Consider the following 24754-nt stretch of genomic DNA (forward strand, 5'->3'; position numbering starts at 1 on the left):
AAATGTATTCTAATTAGAAATTAGCATATTAAGTAAATGTAGCATAATTTCTAAACCATGGTATTTATTTTTATAAATCCTCATTTTGAGATGTGTAGACACATCAATACAGCTTTAGACAAATCTGTGACCTCCTATGATTTCTGCACAGTACTGCAGGTTTAGTATTTATGGAGCTTTATCTCACCTGATATGTCCAAACCCCAGTTCAGGCAGGTAGGGCAGTTTCTTGACCTGGATTATGGAGTCATATAGTGAAGGCTGAAGCCCCTGGGCTACCATGTTGGCCAGGATAACTGCTACCATCATGGGCAAAATGTGGGAGATCTGACCAGTCAGCTCAAAACAGATTACTGCTGTGGAAACTGTATGAGTGACTGCCCCTGTTAACGCAGCTGCACCTGTGAGTGAACCAGGTAAAACACAAGAAAATAAAATAAACGTAAAAAGGATAAAATGTTATGGAGGAAAAAAAAAAAAAAAAGTTAAATTATGAATATAGCCCTTTCCATGAAAAACATATCAACTATATCCTCTATGTGGAGAATGGAACTCTGTTATTTTAATGTTTTTATTTTTAACAAAATAAAAAGTTTTTCCATTAAACAAACTAAAATGTAACTTATTAATATTTCTTTATGCACCGAATTTAGCCCAAAAAGAATTTCTGAAAATCTGCCTATATTTAGTATGTTTAATATTGCTCTATATTTAGGCCAGTGTGGACATCAGTTATGAAGTAAATATACCCCGAATACAGCCATAAAAATAAGAAAATATATCAACCCAAATCTTTTTAAACTTTTTAACATAAAAATACATAAATACATACATTAAAATACACAAATACATAAACTGATAATTCACTACTTATTAATATTAATATTACTTTTTAATGCAGTATCATGACACATTTTGGGTAATAAAACTGGGCTGGGTGCAGCAGCATTAGCATTAGCGGCTAACCACTAGCAGCAGTTAGCGCTAGTAAATGCTGCCCGACAGCGCTACACTGAGGAACCCTGAGTGTTCCAGTGAGCCAGGGCGATATTAGCTAGCGGTTTGTCCCACTTACCTTCTTTTAACACGATAAACATGCAGACTACAGTGCATTATATTCATCTCTGAGCGGTAAAAAGCTGGAGAAACTTCACTGAAACTCCTGTATAATGCTGGACAACAGCGGTGTGACTTAACTGCTTCTTACAATCTGACTGGTAAAATTATTACATAAGGCGCACCAACGATTTTTGGGTCTTATAGTGCGAAGTTATATCTAGCTAACTAAATTACACTGCATCTGGGGGGCAACAGATACAGAGACACTTGTTAGCTATTCCATAGCTTCCTGTTTGAACTATCAATTCCACCTTAAATAATGTAACAGCCTCCAAAAGGGCTTGTTTAAACTGATTGGTCACTTAAAAGTCAAAATTGTTGCAGGAGGTATCCTTTTCAAAAAAAGCTGACAAAAATAACTTAATAAAATTAGGTTAGCCAGCTAAATTACGCTGCAACTAAGAGCAACAGACACAGAGACACTTGTTAGCTAGTCACATTAAACCAAGCAACAGCCTCAGAAAAGTCAAAAAGTCACTGCTACAAAATTTAAGGTGGAATAGGATATTTAGCTAGCTAGCTAGGTAACCTAGATACCAATACACCCTCGTAGCAATTTACAGCCATAATACACTAAAGCACATTAAACTTAAAGATGTCTACTGTAATTTTAGGAAACTAGCATTACATTTTTTTTTTATCTGTTTCGAGGGCTATGTATCTCTAACACATTACACGTTATAATAAGAATGTTTAAATGTTTAAAATGCAATTCAAATAAATTGAACCATTAGATAATATTATATATTTTTTGTGTAATAAAACTGCAGAACTCTGAAAGGGCTTGTTTGAATTAAACAGTTAACAGTTACTCAAAGGTCTCCTAAAAATGCCAGACAAATATAACCTTAGTGAGCTAACCTACACTACAATGCAACTAAGCGCTAAAGAAACAGACAGTACAGTTATATATTGCAGTAATAATACAGAATACAGAAGGCTCTCCCTGTGGTGAATGCATACTGTAAGAAGCTGAAGGTAGGTAGGATTCTGCTGGCAGCTAAAGCTAATGCCAAATAAGCTTGTTAGTGTTAGCCTAGCCTAGCACACTGTACAGAAACAGTGAAGTGGATTTCTGAGCCTCCAGCTCTGTCTGTATCCAAAAATATAACAACTAAAAAGAAGGGAAGATATAATAGGAAAAACTGACCAATAACAGCATACCCTCCAGGGATGATTTGGTAGAGTATTCCATCAAACAAAATGCCATGAGGGAACAGAGCGGCCATGATCTCCCCCACTAAACGTCCAAATGATGCACCTGCAGAATAAAACATTTACAGTGATTATTATTAAACACCAGTAAAAAGGCTTCCCTGCAAACACGCTGGGAAATACTTGTGCAGAGTGTAGTCAACTGTAAGATCAATTGTTTGAGCTAAAGTAAATTCTTCAGGTAAATTCTAATTTAATTAATTATTGAATATGAAATTATATAATTATATGCATGTTGAAAATCCTTTTTCTCTCCATCAAGAAACATGTCATGCTTTTTAGCATTAAGAATAAAATAGAATATTGTAATATTGTTTCATTATATTTTCTTACTTTTGTAAAAACAGAATGGTTAGATCTTAGATATTTTTCATAATATATTTCCAATTACTATGATGTTCTATAACCAGTTTATAGTTTCCAGATTTGATCACTGGTGTCACTGTTTACAATTACATATTTTATTGCATACATGTTTCCTTTATGGACAATTATTAATTATCATGATGAACTAAATACAATGCTGACAACTTTTATATTTTTTAAATAAATATAATGTTGCATTTTTTTATTCCAAACTAAGTAGTAGTTTGATTCTCTGAAAGTCTCCCTCAGTAAACTATTCTCAAAATATTTAATAGTTTCCTTTTTTGTGTAATACACACTATATTTTTTAATACAAATATTGAGAATTACATTTGTATTATTATTTTTTTTACCTAAAAATATTTATAATTGTTCACCTCTAATAGCTTTGTGACAATGAGCTAAAGTTATATGATATAATGATATTCTTGCCTCTGATAAATCCCAGTTTGGAGGCCATGCAGCTCTAACACATCACCCTACCCCTCTATCCCAACAAGATTCAGGACACCCTAACCCAAGGCATGAACATATAAAAGTTACTAAGTGGTAGGAGCAAGGGGGGAAATAGGATTGGACCATATACTTACCAAGTACAAATACAGGCATGAATGCCCCAGAGGGGATGGGCATCGTCGTTGAAACCGCAGACATCCAGAACTGCAAGACAAAATAAGTTTTGTCAAAACATTTTAACAGTTTGTTCAAAATGTCAAATGTCTTGATCTGCATTTGTTTTTTTCTAGGTCTGGGTCAGTATCTGATTTGTAAGCTGCTAACTGATACGTTTTATAGGCTGCAGCTTACGCCTAGAGACTCTGATATGGCAGAGCGTCTCAGGTAGCTTACTAAGTCTGCTCCTAGTCATTTATGAAGGGCAGTAGCTACTGCATGCAGTAATCCTCTATGTGCACGTCTCAGCAAGTCTCCTGAAGCATGATATCTGCTGTCTGCCCAGGATCATATAATCCTGCAGTATCCATCGTAGCATAGGCCTGTGTCTGTCAAACACAGTCATTTTAAACTTTTGTTATTTGAGTTGAACCAAGAGGCTTAAACCTAAGGCATGCAGGAAAGAAAAGCAGAGGGCACACAGTGTGTCCACAGAAAATCAAAGATCCAAAAGGGAAAAAAATATAACTGTTTGGTGCCTAATATTTTTCATAATTACAGAATATCCAGTGCAGTATAACCAGAAGTGAAAATGACCAGAGACGAGTAACAATAAGAAATGTGAACGCAAATTACCTTCATGATGAAGAAGAGAAGTAGGACGATGAAGACATTAACATCGGGATGAAACCAAGCAGAAGATCTTCCCAGACCAGGCGGAGAAGCTGAGCCCCAAATCTTAGTCCAGGTAAAATTATCAAACAAGGAATTGATGGCCTCCCGTGGCATTAGCTGTGTTATGAGTGAATTGGTAAATATACACAATTAGTCATTGAAAAAGCCTTCATCAGTGTTTTTAACAATATTAAAATAATTAAGTTGCAAATTATAATATAATTATCCTGTACAAAGTTAGGATATTTCAGTTATGTTCAGAATTTACATTAAATTAGGCAAAACATTATGAATACTCAGAGATGAAGTAAACAATATTGATTATCTGGGATTTGTTATAACTAAAAAAAAACTGGAATTCATAGGCAATGTGTTAAATGCGGAAGAAAGAGGCTGGAAAAGGAAATAAGTGAGGTGCTACTGGTAGGCAGTGGTGAATAACTATAAGCAATTTTCTGAGGAGGGACAACATGATGACAGAGTTCATGGCATCTTAGACCCCTGTTACTTGCATCTTGCGTAAACGCAACTAAAGACAATTGATGCACAAAAGTACTAAATGGTTATTTCACCTGATCCGGACCAACAGAAAAGCTAGCAACATACCTCAACCTACTGTGACCGGCCCCTGGGGTTAGGGGCATGGCCACTGTGACCCGGTAGTTAGGAAGCTCAGAGAACCACAGACACAGGGACTAAATGAAACTTAAAAATGACCTTTATTTGGCTTTAAACACCCTCCACCACACCCAAAATAAACTCAAAGAAACATAATGCGGCCCAATGGGGCTCTAGTCGCGTACTTTGGTGTCTTTTAAGGTCTGTTTTGTATCAGCCTCCTTCTTGCCCATAGTGCTCCTCTCGAGTGTGGGCTAAGGCTGCGTTTTTTATACCTGTCCCAGCTGGCTGCTTAATCAGTCCGGATGCAGACCAGCTGGTAGGACTGTGCGTCCCGGCATGGGGTGGACCCACGGCTCCCCCCGCCTCCTCATGCCACACTACCTAAACAACATCTAGACTAAGTATACTCTGCGATGGCAGTAACCTCTTTCAGCAACTGATTTACTGCACACTGTTCTAGCATAGTTTAAGGAACCTGACAAATTATCTTAGGTGCTATTCTGGCTTCTGAAAGCTTGAACTTACGTGGAACAACAAGTTTGCTGCAGCTCCAACTCTAAAATATTCTTGCCACCAGTTACCACAGTGCACCTTTAGAGGCCTTATAGAGTTCATACTGTTTTGGCAGCGCATGGAGGACTATAATAATAGTTGGCTCATCTGGGTAAAATGGCTCAAAAATCTAAACTTTACAAGTAAAAAAGTAATAATGTAATATTAATTACAACAATTGTCATACAATAACTTATTTTCCTGTTACAATACTACCACATATTTGGTTGCCAGGCAGGGATTAGGCCTAGTCTTGGACTACACAGCATTCTGAATGGATATTTTCCATTTAAAGGAAAAGAACTAGGCTTAATCCCTGTCCAGTGATCTGCCACATAAATAGCAAATGATAAACTAGACATGGTTTATCATTTAAGGTCAGGTAAAGGTCAGAGCAATAAAAAAAACCCACATAAAACATCTGATGCTGAAAAGTAGAAATTATCATATGGTCTTTTTCTAACCTCTCCTGCCATGAACTGTCCAAATCCTGGGGGGAACGTCAGAGTCGTGACCACAAAAGTAACAACAGCAGGAAAAATCAGTCGGCTGTGAAAAGACAAATCAGACGGTCATTTTCCCAAAAAGCTTTGTGCACTGATTTTATAAATTCCAAACAGAAGGGCAATATTTTATTATAATTTAGAATTATTAATTTAAATAGGGTAAATCTATGACCAAATCCACTTCATATTACCAACATATAAATCATCTCTCTTCCTCTCTCTTACTGTCTGGTAAGGAAGCGTGTGAGGGCGTTGGGTTTTCTCATAAACAGGACAACCTGTCGGTTCAAGTAGACAAAGAAAGCTCCAAGAAACCCGCAGGAAATGCTGTGAATGTGAGACACAGAAACAAACATTTGATTAGTTATTGATCGTATACTGTACTTTAAGCGTCCATTAAAATCCAAAGTGACCTAATGATCTACCCCAGAACCTTTAATTGCACTAATAGAAATCAAGTCATACCAATAGTCTGAAAAAAGTTACATATTAATAAATGACAAATAATCAGAATTGTGTGGGCTACTGAAAGCGCTCTTCCACCAAAAAAAAATTGGATTAGGGTTACAAGAACTGTGGTGCTTTTCAGCAAATCAGCCTGCATTTCCACCAGTTTTAGTGGAACCATCAATACATCACATCATACAAAGTCTTTTTTAAGCTTTTTTAGCTTGTTTATGACTTGCTCTTTTGTGCGAACATATCCTTCCCAAGCTAAATCCTCCACTAGTTCACCGTACAGTTTCTCCTTCCTAGTGCTCCCATCAAGTTTCTCCTGAAACTTCGGAGAATACCAAATAGATAATAAATGTTGTTTTCCTTAGCAGACCACTGTGCACTCTTGGGGGCCGCCGTTTTGCTCTGTACAAATAGAAACGCCCACAGATGTTGTCACAGTGCGCATTGAAGAACCTAGCCTTCTTCTTAGGTTATCGAACCAGAAAGGTGCCGGTTCCGCATTGGTGGAAAAGCGCTATGAGAGTCACTGATAAACCTAATGCAAATGTTTCAGTTATATATACATATAGGCATCAATTACCATTTTATTCACATATTTATTATAAATTACATTACACTTCCACTAGCTTTCATTTAGTAATGTAAAACTTTTTAGAACCAATACGTCCACTAACCCAATTTCCGCTATTATTTACTTAACACCTTTCTAAAGCCCTATACGGATGGGATTAGTTTCTCAGTGGGACATCTGTGAAAAAATTTTTTTACACTTCTACTCAGTGCTAAAATCAGAACTGCAATGAAAAAAACAGGAGGGCTTTCTCGGTCACATGACATCACATTCAGTTGCTCCTCCATTTCCACCAGCCGTTATGTTCACGTGGATCTCTATGGAAACACTTGCCCAAAGTGTAATTACGGTGCGTAGCAGTGGACAAATAGCTGTTTTATTAAACACGAGGTGGCGAAACTCAGAGATGTGCGACCGGACTGGACTAAAATTACCGGAGGACAGCAAAAACAGTAGGTATTTCAGCCTGTAATTTTCTCAGAGGACATCTGAGAACACACACATGGTCGTTCCAGACAGGAATAAAATCACCAAGGACTCCCCCATTAAAGAGAAAATTATCCCAGGACCCCCAGAGAAACTAATCACTTTCGGATCCACCAGAGGTTGATTAAAACAGCACAATACCTCTACTTTAGTTCCACACCTACAGGACATCTACAACTAGAAATGCCTTAGGGGGCAGGAGACCTCCAACAAATCTACCACAGTCAGTTTTAACCTATGCTTTCTATAAAGAAGACCCAGATCATTCAAGCTAAAACCAGAAGACTCAGAAACAGTTATTTAATACTTTAACACTGAGGCTACAATAATTGAACATTAATGCTAATGCTAATGCTCGTTGACTTGATTTGCGGTTAATCTGGGTTATCTGTTAATATGATTTATACACCTGACCTTATTATTTACTTTCCTTATTACCTACCTAAGGTTACTATGTAATGCTAACTGCCTGGGCTGTGGAACTAAATACGTGTTGCATAAAAAGAAACTATAAATAATGCATTGTAAATTCTATCGTTTACAGCTTATGTATACTTAATCCCTAAATGCTGTTGTCATTATCTTGTTCTTGTCTTTGCATCAGTGTTTTTGAGTTTTTATTTAGTGTTGTAGTGTTTTGTAATACTGTACTACCAAATGTTAGTTTAATGACAATGCAATGAAATGAAAAGTGGTGCTGTGTACTTTACAAATGGGTTTGTGATATATTTAAATATATACACTGATATAGAATTTCACTACAGCACACATAGCTCCAGGACTGTGCCCTCACCACAAACGGCACGCTCTTGCCCAGAGCTCTCACCCAATGATGGCGAACGCTGGCAGCTCCTGCAGGTCAAAGGGAAAGTCCATGCGGAACTTGGTACGAAAGAGAGCAGTGATCGTGACTGCAAGAGATAACAGGATAAAAGTGTGGAACAAGGGGATGAAAAAATGCAGAGAGTTCAGTACTCTTAAAGATGACAAAACATTTTATATTAAAGAAAATAGGAAAAAGAGAGGGGGGTCTCACTGTCAGAAAAGGATTAAGGAAAAATATGTCAGATGCAGTGGGCAACAACAAGTTCCTTAAACTGGAGAGAATTTCGCTGGAAAAACATCCATAGATGAAGAAACGGTATCAAGGTTCCAGATCTAGCTGCTGGAGATTATGTGGCCGAGACGGTGCAGGTCATTTTCATATGTTTTGGGTTTGTACTGTATTGACTAAATATTGGAGCGCTATTTATCAGGCTGTCTGTACTATATTTCAGCTAAGTATACCCTTTTTGCTTTGCTTGTGTCTCTATAATAAAAAAAATACTGAGTATCCTGCTTGATGCAAGTAAAAAAGTAATCACTCTGAAATCTACTAAGCCTTGTTAAAATTCAATAGGGGTATAATGTTGTTTATGAACAACATTATTTTTATTATTATGGAAAAACTTATACTTGTTCACTAAGAATTCAAATTGATCAATTTAATCAGACCTGGTCTAAATGGCTAGTTTAAGACCCCAATGACTAGATTTCTTGCAGACCCTATAACCTCTGACTTGGATCTTTTATTTTCTCCTCTTTGTACTGAAGAAGTTACCCCACTTTTATTGTTAATAGTTCTTTGCCTTAAAATAAATAAGTAATTCGTTAACAATAAAAAATTGTGATTTACATCCTGGGAAAGTCAGAAATTAGACTGTTTAACTGTAAAAGAAATATTTTCTCCATATTGTATTGAACTTGAAACAAGAATTGCATTATGATTGTTATTGTATTTTTTATAACATTATTGAGACAGCTGTCTGAGATGTATGGACATTGTAAGCATAATGAAAGTTTTTGTAGTATCTGTTTTTCTTGGATGGACTTCTCCAATAAAAAACATAAATTAAAATTAAGCACACAGAAACAAATATGAATTTAATAAAATGCAGAAACTGTTGTTTATCTTACCTGCATCTTTATTAAATACTGAAAGCACACGGAATATGAAGGCACTAAATGTTGCAGCAAAATAACCTCTCCAGTAGTTGCGCACTGCGAAGTAGGTTGATGTGACCTCAATGCTGAACAGAACCCCTAGAGGAAATATAGTCAAAAATGCCAAAGATATTACAAAATAGAGTATAATGTCATATTAAATAATTAGTGCCAATACCACTTTAAAAAAAACAATAAAAATTGTTCACACTAAAACAATTGTTCACTGAATTTGCTCAAATAAAATCCTATATATGCCATTAAAAAGTGATGTGGAAATTATGTATATTTGAATTAAGCAAATTCTTACTTTACCTCCGAGAGGGGTGCCAAAACAGCAGCCTACTCCCACAGCACAACCGACGGTGAGGATATCTGTGTAGCAGTATGGGCTCTACTGGCACAGAAGGGCAGACAGAGAGAGTGAGTGTATAGATAAAACAGGGATGATGCTGGCTGGCATATATTACGTTGGAATGAAAGTTTATTTTAATTATTTTTAAGGCCTAGATATTCATATACTAATATACTATACATTAGTACGTACATTACTATGCATTGGTATGATGTTGATGTAAAATTACCTATAAATCAAACTGTTACTTAAAAGTAAATAAAAAATAAATAAATAAAGTGGATAGAAACAGTATTGGGAAATGTTAACTGTTATATCATTCATTTAATGAATGGTAATACAGTCCTTTTGGTAAAGGTTCCCTTACAAACACGGTTCATGGTTGGCATTATTTAAAGCACTTTTATTTTTAAAAGTGTAACAAGATATTAACTGTAGTAAAGAGAAATAGATCCAATGTATCCAATGTTTTATGACCTGACACACTTACTATATTTCGAATGGTCATTTGTATATAGTATGCCTGAACATTTCTTTTATGCACATGTAGAAGAACATATGCAGAACTTTATTACTCTCCTCAAGTGGTGAAAAGTAATTAAACAAACTCAATACATCACATACAGTAGCTGTTTATATTCCTGAGTCCTGAACTCATTTCTCATGTTTTTTATTATAAACTATACAGCTAACGTTACTTGAAATCTGAAACTTCATGGAACTCTGCAACTGCAATAAATCTCCATTAATCACTATCTTTTGCTTACCTGATAAACGCCGGAAAAGAAGGTCATAACCTTGCTGAGCACAGCAGCACAGATACTGGCTATGTGTACAAAAGGACCCTGAGCACATAAAGATAAAACATGTGATGCTACACCTTCATCCTTTCTGAACAAAATGAGCTTAAAAACAATACAAAAGCATATAAAGTATACAGACATACTTTACCTCTTTGCCTACTGGCATTCCGCTTCCCAGGCCAGCAGTGAGCCCCACCACCTTGGCAGCGAAAGCTTTGAGTGTGAGATATTCCTTCAGCACAACCCCTCTAAGGATGGTCTTCAGCTCAGGGATTCCAGAACCTGAAGGTATGAGTGGAAGATGAATGTGTGAAGAGGACACACAAAAAAACAATAAACAGGTTTCATATCGTGTTAATTCCACGTCTGAAACAAACAAACAAACAAACAAGCCAAGTTGTTGTGAGTAAAACAAGTCACGCAGTATTTTTCGCACTATAAGGCGGACTTAAAATCCTTTAATTTAAAGTTGTCAGTGTGCCTAATAATAATATATTTTACCAGTCAGGTTGTAAGGAGCAGTAAAGCCCTTCTGATGTAGTGCAGTGTTATACAGGAGTTTCAGTTTAGTTTTTCAGCACCGGGACTGGAGTAGGATTAGCCGCTAACCGCTGTTTCCCCATTCAGAGGGAGTATTACCGGCCTGTAGCCTGCAGCTAACCCTGGCTAGCACTGCTGGAGTGGTTAGCCGCTAATGCTAATGCTCCAGCCTAGTGCTGCAGAAATTTGCTAGTCTAAGCTTACTGTAAATAATCTGAAGCACTTTACTCACTCAAATAAACAGTTTTTTAGGAGAGAAATCTTTAAAAAAATTAAGTCTTTTTTTTACTGCAGTTTTGTTTACTTAGCTTAGCTTTACTTAACACAGTTAGCTACCCCCACCACCACCCAGCATCAAGACCTGCTGAATTAAGTTCCTTATAGTGTCTCTTACAATGCATAACCTTAAAATAGACGTTTATTGATAGTGCGCCTTAAAATACGGTGCAGCTTATAGTGCGAAATGTACGGTACACTAGGGTTTGCACTCCTTGACTAGTCAATCTGCTAGAGGAGAGAGCAAGAGGAGGAGAGCTTTTCTGCTAAATGCAAAACCCAAAGTACTTTATTTGTAAGGAAATACTACAAAATGTTCAACCAATTTCACTGTAAAGCACTGTAAGTCCATGCTGAAATACATCATTCATTTATCTACTATTACTATTATTTACTATTAAATTAATGGCTACCAAAATCTTACAGTCAAGCTGCATGTTCAAAAATATTAGGTGGACTTTATGTACAATGCATTATGTACAAATACAGATTTTTGTTGTTTTTGCTTTTTTTTGTCATACTTACATTTTCGGATTATCAAACAAACTTTTATATCAGTTTACCACAATTACTCCCACTGACTTTGGGAAAATATTCTGTGCACTGATGAGACAAAAGTGGAACTTTTTGGAAGGTGTGTGTCCCATTACATCTGGCGTAAAACTAACACATAATTTCAGGAAAAGAACATCATACTGAATGTAAAACATGGTGGTGGTAGTGTGAAGTCTGGGGCTGCTTTGCTTTTTCAGGGCCTGGACTACTAGCTGGAATTCTGCTGTTTACCAGACAAGAATGTCAGTTGGGGACCTTAAGCTCAGGCGTACTTGGGTTCTGCAGCAGGTGGTTTGGATACATTGTTTCCCTTAATAAATTAAATAATCATTAAAACAGCTTTTTATCTTTACTCAAGTTATATTTGTCTGATATTAAAATAAAAAAAGTAAGTATGATAATAAGTAAATTATTTTACACAGCATTGTATGTATTTTTGACTGTGTTTTTTTTTTCTTTATTGAAATCCTGTTTTTATTGTCACTTTAGCAGGTACAGTGAAATTATAGATCTTGACATTGTACTGATTGCAAAAATCCTAATTTCTATTAAATATATACCTATTATTAAATGTAGTTAAAGGAATAACAGAGGAAGAATGCAAAAAAAAGCACAAGCCATGCAGGGGGTTCGGGACAAAGGTATAGGAAAAGGCAAAGTGTACACACCAATGGCCTGAGGAGCAACCAGGTGGCAAAATAAGGAAGCAAACATGATGAGAATCATCGGATACGTGACCCAGACCAAGTACTGCAAAGGCACATTCCAACTCAGCTCACCATACAACCATTTATAAGCTGAGAAAGGGGAGAAGTGGGGGCAGCGGTGGTGATGGGAAGAAAGTGATGGCAGAGGAGGAAAAAAGTGAGGAAGGAGTGAAAATTAAAACATGGAAATAGCTAAGGGAAAATTATTTTGAAATTTTTTGCATAAAAATAAATAGATAAGGAAAGAGAAAGAAAAAATCAACTAAAAACACAATCTTGAACTGGCAGTGACACGGTGCAGAAATTTATCTGAGTTCAGTTTAATAAAAGATATTTGTTTGCTTAATAGGAGTGTATGGAACACACCCGTTTCATTAAACTTGTTCTGCAGTACTCGACTGCTGAAGTTGACACAGCAGAAGGTGAAATAACTCTGGAGAAAACAACTGTTGTGGTACCTTGGAGACTCTTGGCGCTGGCGTAGTCCATAGACCAACTGACTAGTGCCATGGAAATACCCAGGAGCACAAGGAAGATCCAGTCCTCTCCAAGTTTCGTTACTAGGAACCTCTGTACACGAGCCACACAGTCTGTATGAATAGAAACAATCCATGTCAAATGATAATATTTTGCAAAATGGTGGTTTATTCTGCTTGTACACAATATATTGGCCAGTGTTAAATCAACGCTAACAATGTAGTGGAAATGAACACAGTGAGTATAATTTTTTTATTTCAATACTCTCACTCAACACTGGCAAATGTACTGTGTACAAGCATCATACACTGATTCTACTATGTTTTTTAATATATATCATTTAAAATACCCTGTCTTCATTCAATTAACTCCCCCTAATAGTAGTAATGCCCCAACACCAAGAGGCTGAAGAACCAACTAACAGACCAACATCTGACTGGAAGTGATGTAGGGAGAGAACACAACCTACCTACCCCTTAGAGAGCAGAACCAATTGTGCTCTCTCAGACTCTGGCTGCTGATGATAAGCAGCATGACCTGGGAGTGCTAATCAAATGTGTGTTCCTTTAATCAAACTGATGTTTATATTTAGTGACGTTGTACATACATTTTAGAGCTCAGCTCCAAAAGTAGGCTTTTCCAAGGAACATTTGCTAGAAATGTGCAATTTATTTATTTATTTTATGTCATTTATTTGCTTAAAATATTAGTCTGTTCAAGTACAATTGGGCAACTTGCTTAAAGCCTTAAGGCTCAGCAGTTGGAGCACTGAATTATTAATGACAGGCTTGTAGGTTTGCCAAGCTGACACTGTTGGGCCCTTGAGCAAGGCCCTTGAACATCTTTGCAGAAGAGGCTGCCAACTTTTCTGGATATGTGTGGTCAATGTCCATTGTGTTTGTTCACTAGTGTGTACAACTGTATTCACTGTGTATATTACAGTCATACAAATACACAGTCATGTTCCCTCTGTGTTGTGGTTGTTTTTAAAGTACACTATTATAATTTACAGTGTGTGCAGTGCTAAAGGCTAGCTCTGCATGCAAAATCAATAAGATCTAACTTTGGGGTGTGTCAGCTGCCAAAGGAGGTTTGTGGTTGTTTACTGAATGACTGAAGGGGGATTATCTCTATGCATACTGGCCAACCTCTGGTTTGAAGCCATGGATTACAGCTGAGAAAGATTTAACAGTGCACACTAATGGATACACAGTATACTCCAAGTTTTCTAAATAAGAAAACTACTGTGATGTTATAGTTATTTGTTCAATGTTACTGTAATTAACTTTTTCATGATATAATGACCAGGCTTATACAGACTACAAGCCCACATTCATACACTCATTAAACCCTCAGCCAGAGATGTCCTCCGTGAAAAAATACACAAATGAGGTCCCTTCTGACAACCACTGTTATTCTCCAATATAACATGCAGTATATTCCACACTGAGCAGGGTCAGTGTGCAGATTTCTGCTGGTCTGGATGGCATCCTAAGTTGAGTACTGAGGGTCCGCACAAGGGAGCTGGCTGAAGTCTTTTTTTTTCACATTTTCAACCTGTTGTTTGCTCAGGCTGTTGCTGCCATTAGCTTTAAGCCTTCAAGCCACGGTTGTAACAGAAAGAAACCACCTAGGCTTTTCTCTATTTTTTACTTTGCAATTGTGTTTAAAGGGGAAATACATTTTTACATTTTCTGAAAATGCTGAATGTTTTCTGGGGACAGGTAAATATGTAGCACATAGAAAGTGATGAAAAGCTGGGCCTGGCCCTGCTTACACAATTTTTTTGACCAGCCTAGTAGACATTTTCAGTGCTTGTTTGATTATTGTTTGAGTACATGCAACCTGTACAGCACCCAAGCCAGAACTCGTTTCAGCCTTAAAAAATAAAAACTAATTATAAAGTCATCACCACAAAGAAATTACAATACAAATCTAATTTACTTTAGCAGTTGGTAATTTGTCTGTATCAGTATATTTAACATGTTGAAATAATTCTTTGTGAAGGCCTAAAAGAGTTAAAACAGCCACGATTGTTCTTTGCCAAGTGCGTTGAAAAACTGCCTACGTTTTTTTCTAAAATCAAACTTGCCCTCAATAATAAACCCAACACGTCTATAAATCAAAGATGCTAGTATTTCCATGGCCAATTTCTTTAAAACTTCTGTAATTTATAAAAAGTTAGATGTATTCCCATTTCACCTCAACTATTTAGCCTCTCCAATTCATTCTGCAATTTGATTTGCTAATAGCAATTACAATAATGAAGTCACTGTTATTTTGTCATATTTAGTTAGAGCTGGTACACTCACTGAGAAACAGCTATAAAGCATTCACAGTGACATCTCACTATTGACATCTCAATGTAAAACTCCTTAATATAAATAATCCTCTCAGGTAAACACACCTGGATAAACAGGTTCTAGAACTTACTATGTGCTCTGGAAGAAATAATTTCCGACTGGAATGACACTACGGATCAGGAACAACTTTTTTTTTAAACGTTTCAAAAGCTATGCAATTCGTAACCTTTTGCCTAAGAATAGTCTTAAAATTACTTCCCAAAAACCTTTCAAATTAAAATAACAACGAAGCTTAGAAATAAATCTATGGGCGTGATGGTCTGGAAGTGAGGTGTGTTTAGGTACATTTCTGGCATAGTGCTATCTTAGCAATGAAATACACAGGCGTGCCACTGACTGATTGGAACCCTGACAACATTTAACCATCAAACCTGCACTCATATCTTGGCTACACATATGCTTCACTTGTGCCCCTGCTTGTTACACACACACACACACACACACACACAAGAATGCACAGCAGTGCACAGACTCATTAACAATAAGCAGAATACACAATAAAAAAACAAAATTGCCTGCTCACATATTTTCACAGCAGGTCACACGCAGGTCAGTGTCCTCTGCCGAGAAGTGCAGAAGTGCTACACTGTTTAAATAGCAATCCCTAAAATCAGAGCACATGGCAAGGGAATGGCAAGTGACACACTGATCTTTTTTTTGACGTTACGCCTGAAACACAGCCACGATTTATTAATAGAATTATTAGATGCCTTTTGCGCATTTCGAGCCGCAAAAAGTTTTTTTTTGCATGTCCTTACGATACCAAATACACTGACACTCCCTAAATCACACCTAAATGGTGTGTGGTTACCAGCTTCACTATACCTTGCTAAAATAGGGCCCATAAAGAGTTTTACTTTCTTGTACAAAGTTTGTTATTTATTTCAGTTTCATTAGTTAGCATGATGGAAACCTTACTGTCCCTAAACTGGAAACACTTATAGTTTGGTTACAAACTGTTTCTGCACCCTTTGAAATGACAGATTCAAACCTCTGCACTTGGAGTAGGAGCGTTGTTTCTTTATGGAGGATGTGTGGATCTCCTCAGGTTTTTCTCCATCACTTCCTATCTCCTGCTCCAGGTGGTGGCGGTGGCGGCTGTGGCTCCGGCTGTGGTGCCCATGGTGTCCGTGGTGTCTGTGGTGATGATGTCCATGATGATGATGATGATGCCCATGCTTCCGTAGTTGCCTCTCCGTCAGCAGACGGGTGGCCTCTCGCCGTTGGGATCCTCCAGGGTGCTCTCTGTACTCCCCATACAGCTACGCAAAAATAAGAACAGAATGACTCACTGGAAATAATTCTGACACTAATTCCTCATTCAGTTATTAATATATAGATTTCTTACTGTTATTAATATATAGATTTCTTACTGTATGTATTCCTAATGTATATATTCTCTTAGGTCTTTGAACTATGAATTACTTAGGAATCATGTTAAAGAAACCAAAATATATTTTAAATATGTTTTATATTTTAAATTCTTCAAAGTAGCATCTCTTGCTTAGATGGCAGCTTTGCACATCTTGGCATTTTCTGTCATTTCCCCTGGTATGGCTTTCAGTTAACAGTTGTGCTGAACTTATTTTGTGCTAAGGTAATGACTTTTGCCCTCTTAATGTGTTTGGGAGCATCAGTTGTGTTGGGAAGAGAGTTGGTATACAGTGAATAAGTAATATTTGAATCTATATTATGACAAATGGAAATACTCAACAAAGTAAAAAAAAATACTTTAAGAAATGAAGGTTAGTCAATGAAAAATGAAAAATTTTAAGAAGTTTGAAAGTATCCTCAAGTGCAGTTGCAAACTCCATTAAAATATTATGATGAAACTGGCTCTAATCAGGACTGCCTCAGGAAAGGAAGACCAAGAGTTACCAGCCTCAGAAACCACAAGTAAACAGCACCCCAGATAAGAACCACCTAAATGCTTCACAGAGAATTTTGGTTTGTTTAACAAGTTTCTACATGATTCCTTTTGTGTTCCTTCATAGTCTGGATGACCTAGATATTTATTTGCAATGTAAGAAAAAATAAAAACACTAAATGGGAATGTGTGTCCACACTTTTGACTGGTACTGTCAAAAAGTTTTTATTTATTTATAATGCATTACATGGAACACACAGTACCTTATAGTATCCATCATATGCTTGTATAACATGTTATGTATGTTGCTGTAAATACTTCACAAAGATTATAAGATATTATGTATGGCATAAGGTGCATAATAAATACATTCATAATACACCATGAATACAGGATTCATAGGAATTGTTATACACCATCAATCACATGTCTATGCACAACACCAGTAATTTATGTATCTTCATCATGCACAATTTAAATATTAAAATGTTTACACAGCCCCTCAAGAGTCTGGATATAACTTGCTGTATTAAAAAAAAAAACTACAGTTATTACAAAACTAAGTAAAGGGTAAAAGCTATTTGAAAATGTGCGGCGAGCAGAAGAGTGTCTCTCTACATTTAGTTTACGCTTCTGGAACAGATTCAGACATCTGGGAAACAGATCCCCTGTCACTTCACACTCTCGCTTCTCATACACTCATTCACACACGCCACAGGACTAATCACTTTAGATAACACGATGGCAGGTTCCAACTGAGTGTAGTTAAATGACATTTTTGGTTGTGGGATATTTTGGTGCAATTTCCAAAAACGAACTAGTCCACAGATAAAAACATTTCCTCCAATCAGTGAGAACACTATTTAGGTTTTTTTTTTTTATTTTATTTTAGTGATAAATAATGTCTCGACTAATAACTAATTACAAATGTAATTTACAAATGTACTACCTACTCACACTCACCAATCACCTTTTCACTTTCATAAATGTATTATTTTAAATTATTTTAAATTGATTAATTCCTAAAGTTTCTTTCTCTTAACATAAGAGAGTTTTTCCTTGCCTCTGTTGTCACTGCAATAATTGGAATCTCTGTGGTGCAGCTCATAAGAGGCATGGACCTGTTTTTCTCTGTAAAGCTGCTTTGTGACAACTTTTGCTGTAAAAATCGCTACATAAATAAAATTTTATTGAATTTTGAATTGAATACTAAACATTACTAAATTGTAATGTTTGAGAATGCTGAAGATAATAATAAATCAAGATTAATAACGTCTTAACTAGTTTTAGTTAATAATTAGTTAGACGTTAGACGTTCTGCTGTAAGTACTGTAAATTAATGTTAATTAACTTATTGAAAAGTGTTTCTGTACTTTACTAACATTTCTTTTTCTGACGTTTGTTTGATACCCAGGTTCAGCAAACTGCCACTGCTAGGCCCTTCAGCAACATCCCTAACCATCTCTGCTATCTGGGCCCACTGATGGCTGTGTGTGTAATTACTAGTGTATATTCACTGAGCTTATTAATGCTTCAGGTAAAAGCTGAAAGTCAATATCTATTTCTGTTCAACACAGTCAATATCTAATGTACATTTCTTGCACTGAAGGAGAGACTCTGATTAATATTATACAAGATAAGCAGATTTCTGCCAACTTTGGGACATTAATAGTGAATGGTTAGGTAAGTAGGTGGTAAACTATTTTCCAAAGGGCATTGCTGTGGTATGAAACGGTCTGGTACAGTGTTATTTAATTAAAAGCAAGGACCACACCATCTGTAAATACTGTTAAAGCTTAAGATAAAAAACAGAATGGCATCTACAACAGAATGATAACATGATTCTAATATATATATATATATATATATATATTACATTCATTTTATATATATATATATATATATATATATATATATATATATATATATATATATATATATATATATATGTGTGTGTGTGTGTGTGTATATATATATATATATATATATATATATAAAATGAATGTAATATATATATATATATATATATATATATATATTACATAATATTATATATTATTATATACATATTATTTCAGCTTTTGTGCAGCAAATAGTATACTTGTTTATGTGCTATAGAACATGTGTTTATTTTTTTTTTTGCTTTGAGTATTTTATAAATAAAAACTTTTAACAAAAAACATCTATAAAACTATATACATGAAAAATGTCTATTAAATTAAAACAACATTTCAGAATTTTTCAAAATGATTTTAACTAATTTATTTTAAGAGTCTACATGACAGATACAGTTGCTTTTCCCACCTAGCAGGCCAATTCCAATCTCCTTAAATTAATAATTCTCTATTTTATTTTGGATCTGGTCATGCAAAGTGGACACACATATACACATTTCTGTTTAATGTTTGTTTCTTGCATTGTTTTCATTGGCCTCACACAGAGGAGTCACTGATCTTTCATTAGCAGCATCAGTGGTGATTATGTTCACATTATGTGGCTGATTCCATAAGCTGTGCTATGCTGGGCAAGGCTAAATATGAACATCACCAGGGAGACACGTACACTGTCAAAGCACTGTGAAAATGTTTTTGTATTAGTGACCAAATACTCTTTTTTACATGAAGGTCCAACAAATCCTAAAAAAAATATATATATAAAAAATTAAATATACAGTGAGTCCAAGAAGTATTTGATCCCTTGCTGATTTTCTTTGTTTGCCCACTAATAAAGACACTATCCTTCTGCACTTTTAATGGTAGATATATTCTAACATGGAGAGACAGAATATCAAGACAAAAATCCAGAATATAATTTTAAAGAATATATTTTAATTAATTTGTATTTCAATGAGGAAAATAAGTATTTGATCCCTCTTGCCAAACACACTCAATACTTAGTGGCAAAGCCTTTGTTTGCAAGCACAGCGGTGAGACGTTTGTTGTAGTTAACCACAAGTTTAGCACACACACCAGGGGGAATTTTGGCCCACTCTTCTTTGCAGATCCTCTCTAAATCATGAAGGTTGGTGGGCTGTCGCTTGGCAACTCTGACCTTCAGCTCCCTCCATAGATTTTCGATCGGATTGAGGTCTGGCGACTGGCTGGGCCACTCCATGACCTTAATGTGATTTTTCTTGAGCCAATCCTTTGTTGCCTTTGCTGTATGTTTAGGGTCGTTATCATGTTGGAAGACCCAACCACGGCCCATTTTCAGATCCCTGGCAGAGGGGAGGAGGTTGTCCCTCAGGATTGTGCGGTACATGGCTCCATCCATCTTCCCAGTGATGCGGTGAAGTAGCCCTGTACCCTTGGCAGAGAAACACCCCCAAAACATTATGCTTCCACCTCCATGCTTGACGGTGGGCACAGTGTTCTTGGGGTCATAGGCAGCATTTTTCTTCCTCCACACATGGCGGGTGGAGTTGAGGCCAAAAAGTTCAATTTTGGTCTCGTCTGACCACAAAACCTTCTCCCAATAACTTGGTTCATCTTTCAAATGATCATTGGCATACTTGAGGCGCGCCTCCACATGTGCTCTCTTCAGCAGGGGTACCTTTCGGGCACTGCAGGATGTGAATCCATTGTTGCGCAAAGTGTTGCCAATTGTTTCCTTGCAAACTGTGGTCCCAGCTGCCTTCAGGTCATTTGCTAACTCCTGCCGAGTGGTTGCAGGACGATTTCTGACCGTTCTCAGCATCATTGCCACCCCACGAGGCGAAATCTTCTTTGGAGCACCGGGCCGAGGTCTGTTGATTGTCATGTTATACTCTTTAAACTTTCTGATAATTGCACCAATAGTTGTTACTTTCACATCCAACAACTTACTAATCTTTTTGTAGCCCATTCCAGCTTTGTGAAGGTCAACAATTCTGACTCTGAGGTCCTGTGACAGCTCTTTGGTTTTACCCATGTTGGAGACTTGAAATCTGTGTGATCTGTCTGATTCTGTGGACAGGTGTTTTTCACACAAGTGATTAGTGAGAACAGGTGGCTTCATGTCAGGTAACAAGTTGATTGGGAGTGTCTAACTGGTCTGTAAAAGCCAGAACTGCTAATGAATACTAAGGGATCAAATACTTATTTCACTCCATGAAATACAAATCAATTAATATATATTCCTTAGATTTATTTTCTGGATTTTCTTTTTAATATTCTGTCTCTCCATGTAAGAATACATCTACCATTAAAAGTATAGAATGATCATGTCTTTATTAGTGGGCCAACGAAGAAAATCAGCAAGGGATCAAATACTTCTTGGACTCACTGTATATATTTTATATTTGATTTAAAATCATTCATATTTTCTTGATATTAATTTAATGAAAATATAATAAGAATTCTCCAAGTCAGGCGAAATTCTGAGAAAAAATATCAAAATCTCGTTAAATTAGCAACTGTTAAATCCAACCTATTTTAATACTTGTAAGCATCTGCATTTCCATGTTACATTTGATTAAGCTGCTCAGTTTTCAGCTCTGGAATTGTAACTGGGCTGCTGATAGGTTTATCATGTATCTCTCTCACTCATTACATATCTCTCTCACTTCATTCCTTTAGTCTATCCTCTTACTTTCATCCGTTCCCACAGTACATTTAATCCCTATCTTTCTCCATATTTCACCCCCGCCTCTCAGCTCTCCCTCCGCCTCCGTCTGGCCCCAAACCTCTATCCGGACACCCCTTTAACCCCCTCTCCCACCCGGCACTGGAGTTACCCCTGTACTCCCACTCTCTCTGTAACACAACCCGCTGGACTATTTATAGACTCTGTCTGACCCAATGTTCACTTCCCCACCTCTTTCATCCATCTTTCACCCTCTCTATCCCTCTGCGTTCATCTGCCTCTCTGGCTTTATTAATCACTGCACGTTCATACAGAAATTCACTATATTCTATTTTCCAGCATTCATTCTGTTTACACTATACCCATAATGCCTGATTTACTAAAAATATATATAATCTAAACAGATTATCAATCAAGGTTAACCTTAAGAGCATCTACACTCATTCAAATACAAAGCTTAATGTTCATTAATCATTATTGTGAATTATTCAGTATTTAGTCAATTTATTGCTTTTAATTATCCAGAAGATAAAATGCATTCATTCAGAATATACTATGAAGGATTCATCTTAGATTTATTGCACTATAAATTGCACAGGATTATAAGGTGCACTATACATCTATTACTATACTATATTATCTATACTATCTATTTTCTGGTCTATTTTTATACATAAAGCGCACTGGATTATGAGACTCATTATGCGACACTAGCAGGGACCAGGGGTGTCACCATGTTTTCCCTCTAATTTAGCAGGTAAGTTTAGTAAACAAAACTGTAAATCTTAAAAAAAACATTTTCTTTTAAAGTCAAACTGTGTATTTGGTTGAGTAGCGTGCTTCCATTTATTAACAGTACGCTTAGATTTCCAGATTTCCACTAAGACTTCGTGCATCAGCGTTAGCATTGGCATTAGCATTAGCGGCTAACTGATAGCTCTAGCAAATGCCGCCTGACAGCACTACACTGAGGAACCCTGCGTGTTCCGGTATGCCAGGTCACTATCAGCTAGCGGTTCGTCCCACGTAGCTTGTTTTAACACTGTAAACATGCAGACTACAGTCCATAATACTTGCCTCTGAACTGTGAAAGAGCTAGCGCGGGTTAATGCTAATGCTGCTCCAGAAGTGCGAGCTGGGTTTAGCAGCAGGCTACAGCCCGATAATACTCAACTCTGAATAGCAAACGACCTAGCGCAATTAGCGAGTAATGCTAATGCTGCTCCAGAAGTGCTAGCCGGGGTTATTAGAAGGCTACAGACCAGTAATACTGACTTCTGAATGGTGAAAGAGCCAGCGCTTAGTGTGGTTAGCGGCTAATGCTAATACTGCTCCAGAAGTGCTAGTCAGGGATAGCACCAGGCTACAGTCTGATATACACACCTCTGAACGGCGAATAAGCGAGTGTTTATTGTGTTTAGCAGCTAATGCTAATACTGCTCCAGCCCTGGTGCTGGAGAAACTGAAAAACTTCTTTATGAAGCTGTACTTCAGCAAAGTGACTTTACTGCTCCTTACAACCTACAGTACAATTAATACCGTAGGTTGTAAGTACAATTAATAATTTAGTAACAACTATGAAAAAGCGCAATGAAAAAATATTAAATAAAATGGGAGTAAATATTGGCACTTACTAGCTTAGAATAACTACAAGATACTAAGCTGCTAATTTTCTCCTAAACAGGTAAGCTAAGCTACTACTTTATATATTTTTCATTTATCACAACCTGTATGGGCATTTTAATTCATTAAGTATTGGCATTCATATCAGTACAGCTGAGGAACAGCAAGGCAGACGGTACTTGAGTTACCCAATGTTAGGTTAGCAAAGTTAGCTAAAGTGATCTGGACTATGCTAGCTAATGCAGGCATGCTACACATGCTAACATGAACTGCAGTCAGTCACAATGGAGGAGCAGATGTGTCCTTTCTGATTACTACCTCAGCAGTGACCAGTACGCCCAAAATATTCATTTGAAACCGAAAGTTCAACCCTATATTGCCTCAGTTTAGCTATGAACGTGATTATATGTTAAGTGATTTCTCATGTCCAAAAAATGAGCAATGGTAAATGTTACTCATGGCTATTCTTAGACGCTAACTAGAAGCAATGGGCATTTTAAGGTATAAAGGCAACTAGAAGTGAAAAAAGCTCGCTAGTGTACTGTGAATAAAGTAATATAAAAACCACATGAGTTGATTCATAGCGTTGATTGGTAGAAGTGATTGAACTCGTCTTGCACTCCTTCGTGTAGGTTCAGTTTGGAAACCCGAGTGAGTGGAGAGGTGGGCGGGGTTAACATCTCTCCGGTGTTTTGAAATTGGACTGCTGCAGCCATTTCACATGCTCACTCTCATTTCCTACTGAATTCTCCTAACTACAGTAAATGATACAATGCAATCTATGAATTATTCAGTAACAGCCAAAATAATTGACTATTAATAATTATTAAAAATTGGTCAATAGAAAATTATGTATTAATGCAAAATATTCTAATTAATGGTCACAGAGTCCTGGTGCGACCATCCCTGCAGAGCCACATACAGAGCTCTGAAAAAAATTTAATGAATCAGTTTTTAAGTTTTTTTTTGCTATGTGTAGGTATACGTTTGAGTATAATGAACATTGTTGTTTTATTCTATAAACTTCAAACATCATTTCTCCAAAATTCCAAATAAAAATATTGTCATTGAGAGCATTTATTTGCAGAAAATGAGAAAATGTCTGAAATAACAAAAAAAGACGCAGAGCTTTCAGACCTCAAATAATACAAAGACAACAAGTTCATATTCATAAAGTTTTAAGAGTTCAGAAATCAATATTTGGTGGAATAACCACAGTTTTCATGCCTCTTGGCATGTTATCCTCCACCAGTCTTACACACCGCTTTTGGATAACCTTATGCCACTCCTGGTTACAAGAATTCAAGCAGTTCAGCTTGGTTTGATGGCTTTCTCTTGATTATAATCCAAAGGTTTTCAATTTGGTAAAATCAAAGAATTTTTTTTGTATATTCTAAAAAAAACTACCAGTGCTCTGGTAGGTTTTGGGTGGGAGTTTTTCTGGCGACGTCACGTGTCTT

At 36.6% G+C, this 24754-nt stretch overlaps 1 protein-coding gene across 3 annotated transcripts in view; it reads right to left on the reverse strand.

The window, feature by feature from the left end:
* The window catches only part of clcn1a (chloride channel, voltage-sensitive 1a), a 37744-nt gene that overhangs the window by 7825 nt on the left and 5165 nt on the right, over nt 1–24754 (reverse strand). For 2 of the 3 annotated variants that reach the window (XM_049476302.1, XM_015608117.3), the window contains 14 exons: nt 16233–16503; nt 12860–12991; nt 12363–12491; nt 10472–10605; nt 10288–10365; nt 9481–9559; nt 9139–9264; nt 8009–8093; nt 5892–5993; nt 5625–5709; nt 3949–4104; nt 3291–3360; nt 2270–2380; nt 188–401 (listed from right to left, as the gene is read on the reverse strand). In XM_049476302.1, the coding sequence (XP_049332259.1) occupies nt 188–401; nt 2270–2380; nt 3291–3360; nt 3949–4104; nt 5625–5709; nt 5892–5993; nt 8009–8093; nt 9139–9264; nt 9481–9559; nt 10288–10365; nt 10472–10605; nt 12363–12491; nt 12860–12991; nt 16233–16503 (1772 nt within the window). The remainder of the gene's footprint in view (nt 1–187; nt 402–2269; nt 2381–3290; nt 3361–3948; nt 4105–5624; nt 5710–5891; nt 5994–8008; nt 8094–9138; nt 9265–9480; nt 9560–10287; nt 10366–10471; nt 10606–12362; nt 12492–12859; nt 12992–16232; nt 16504–24754) is intronic. The other variant, XM_022666134.2, reaches the window with a different exon arrangement.

The sequence above is a fragment of the Astyanax mexicanus genome, chromosome 3 (assembly GCF_023375975.1).
Source record: "Astyanax mexicanus isolate ESR-SI-001 chromosome 3, AstMex3_surface, whole genome shotgun sequence".
Lineage (NCBI taxonomy): Eukaryota > Metazoa > Chordata > Actinopteri > Characiformes > Acestrorhamphidae > Astyanax > Astyanax mexicanus.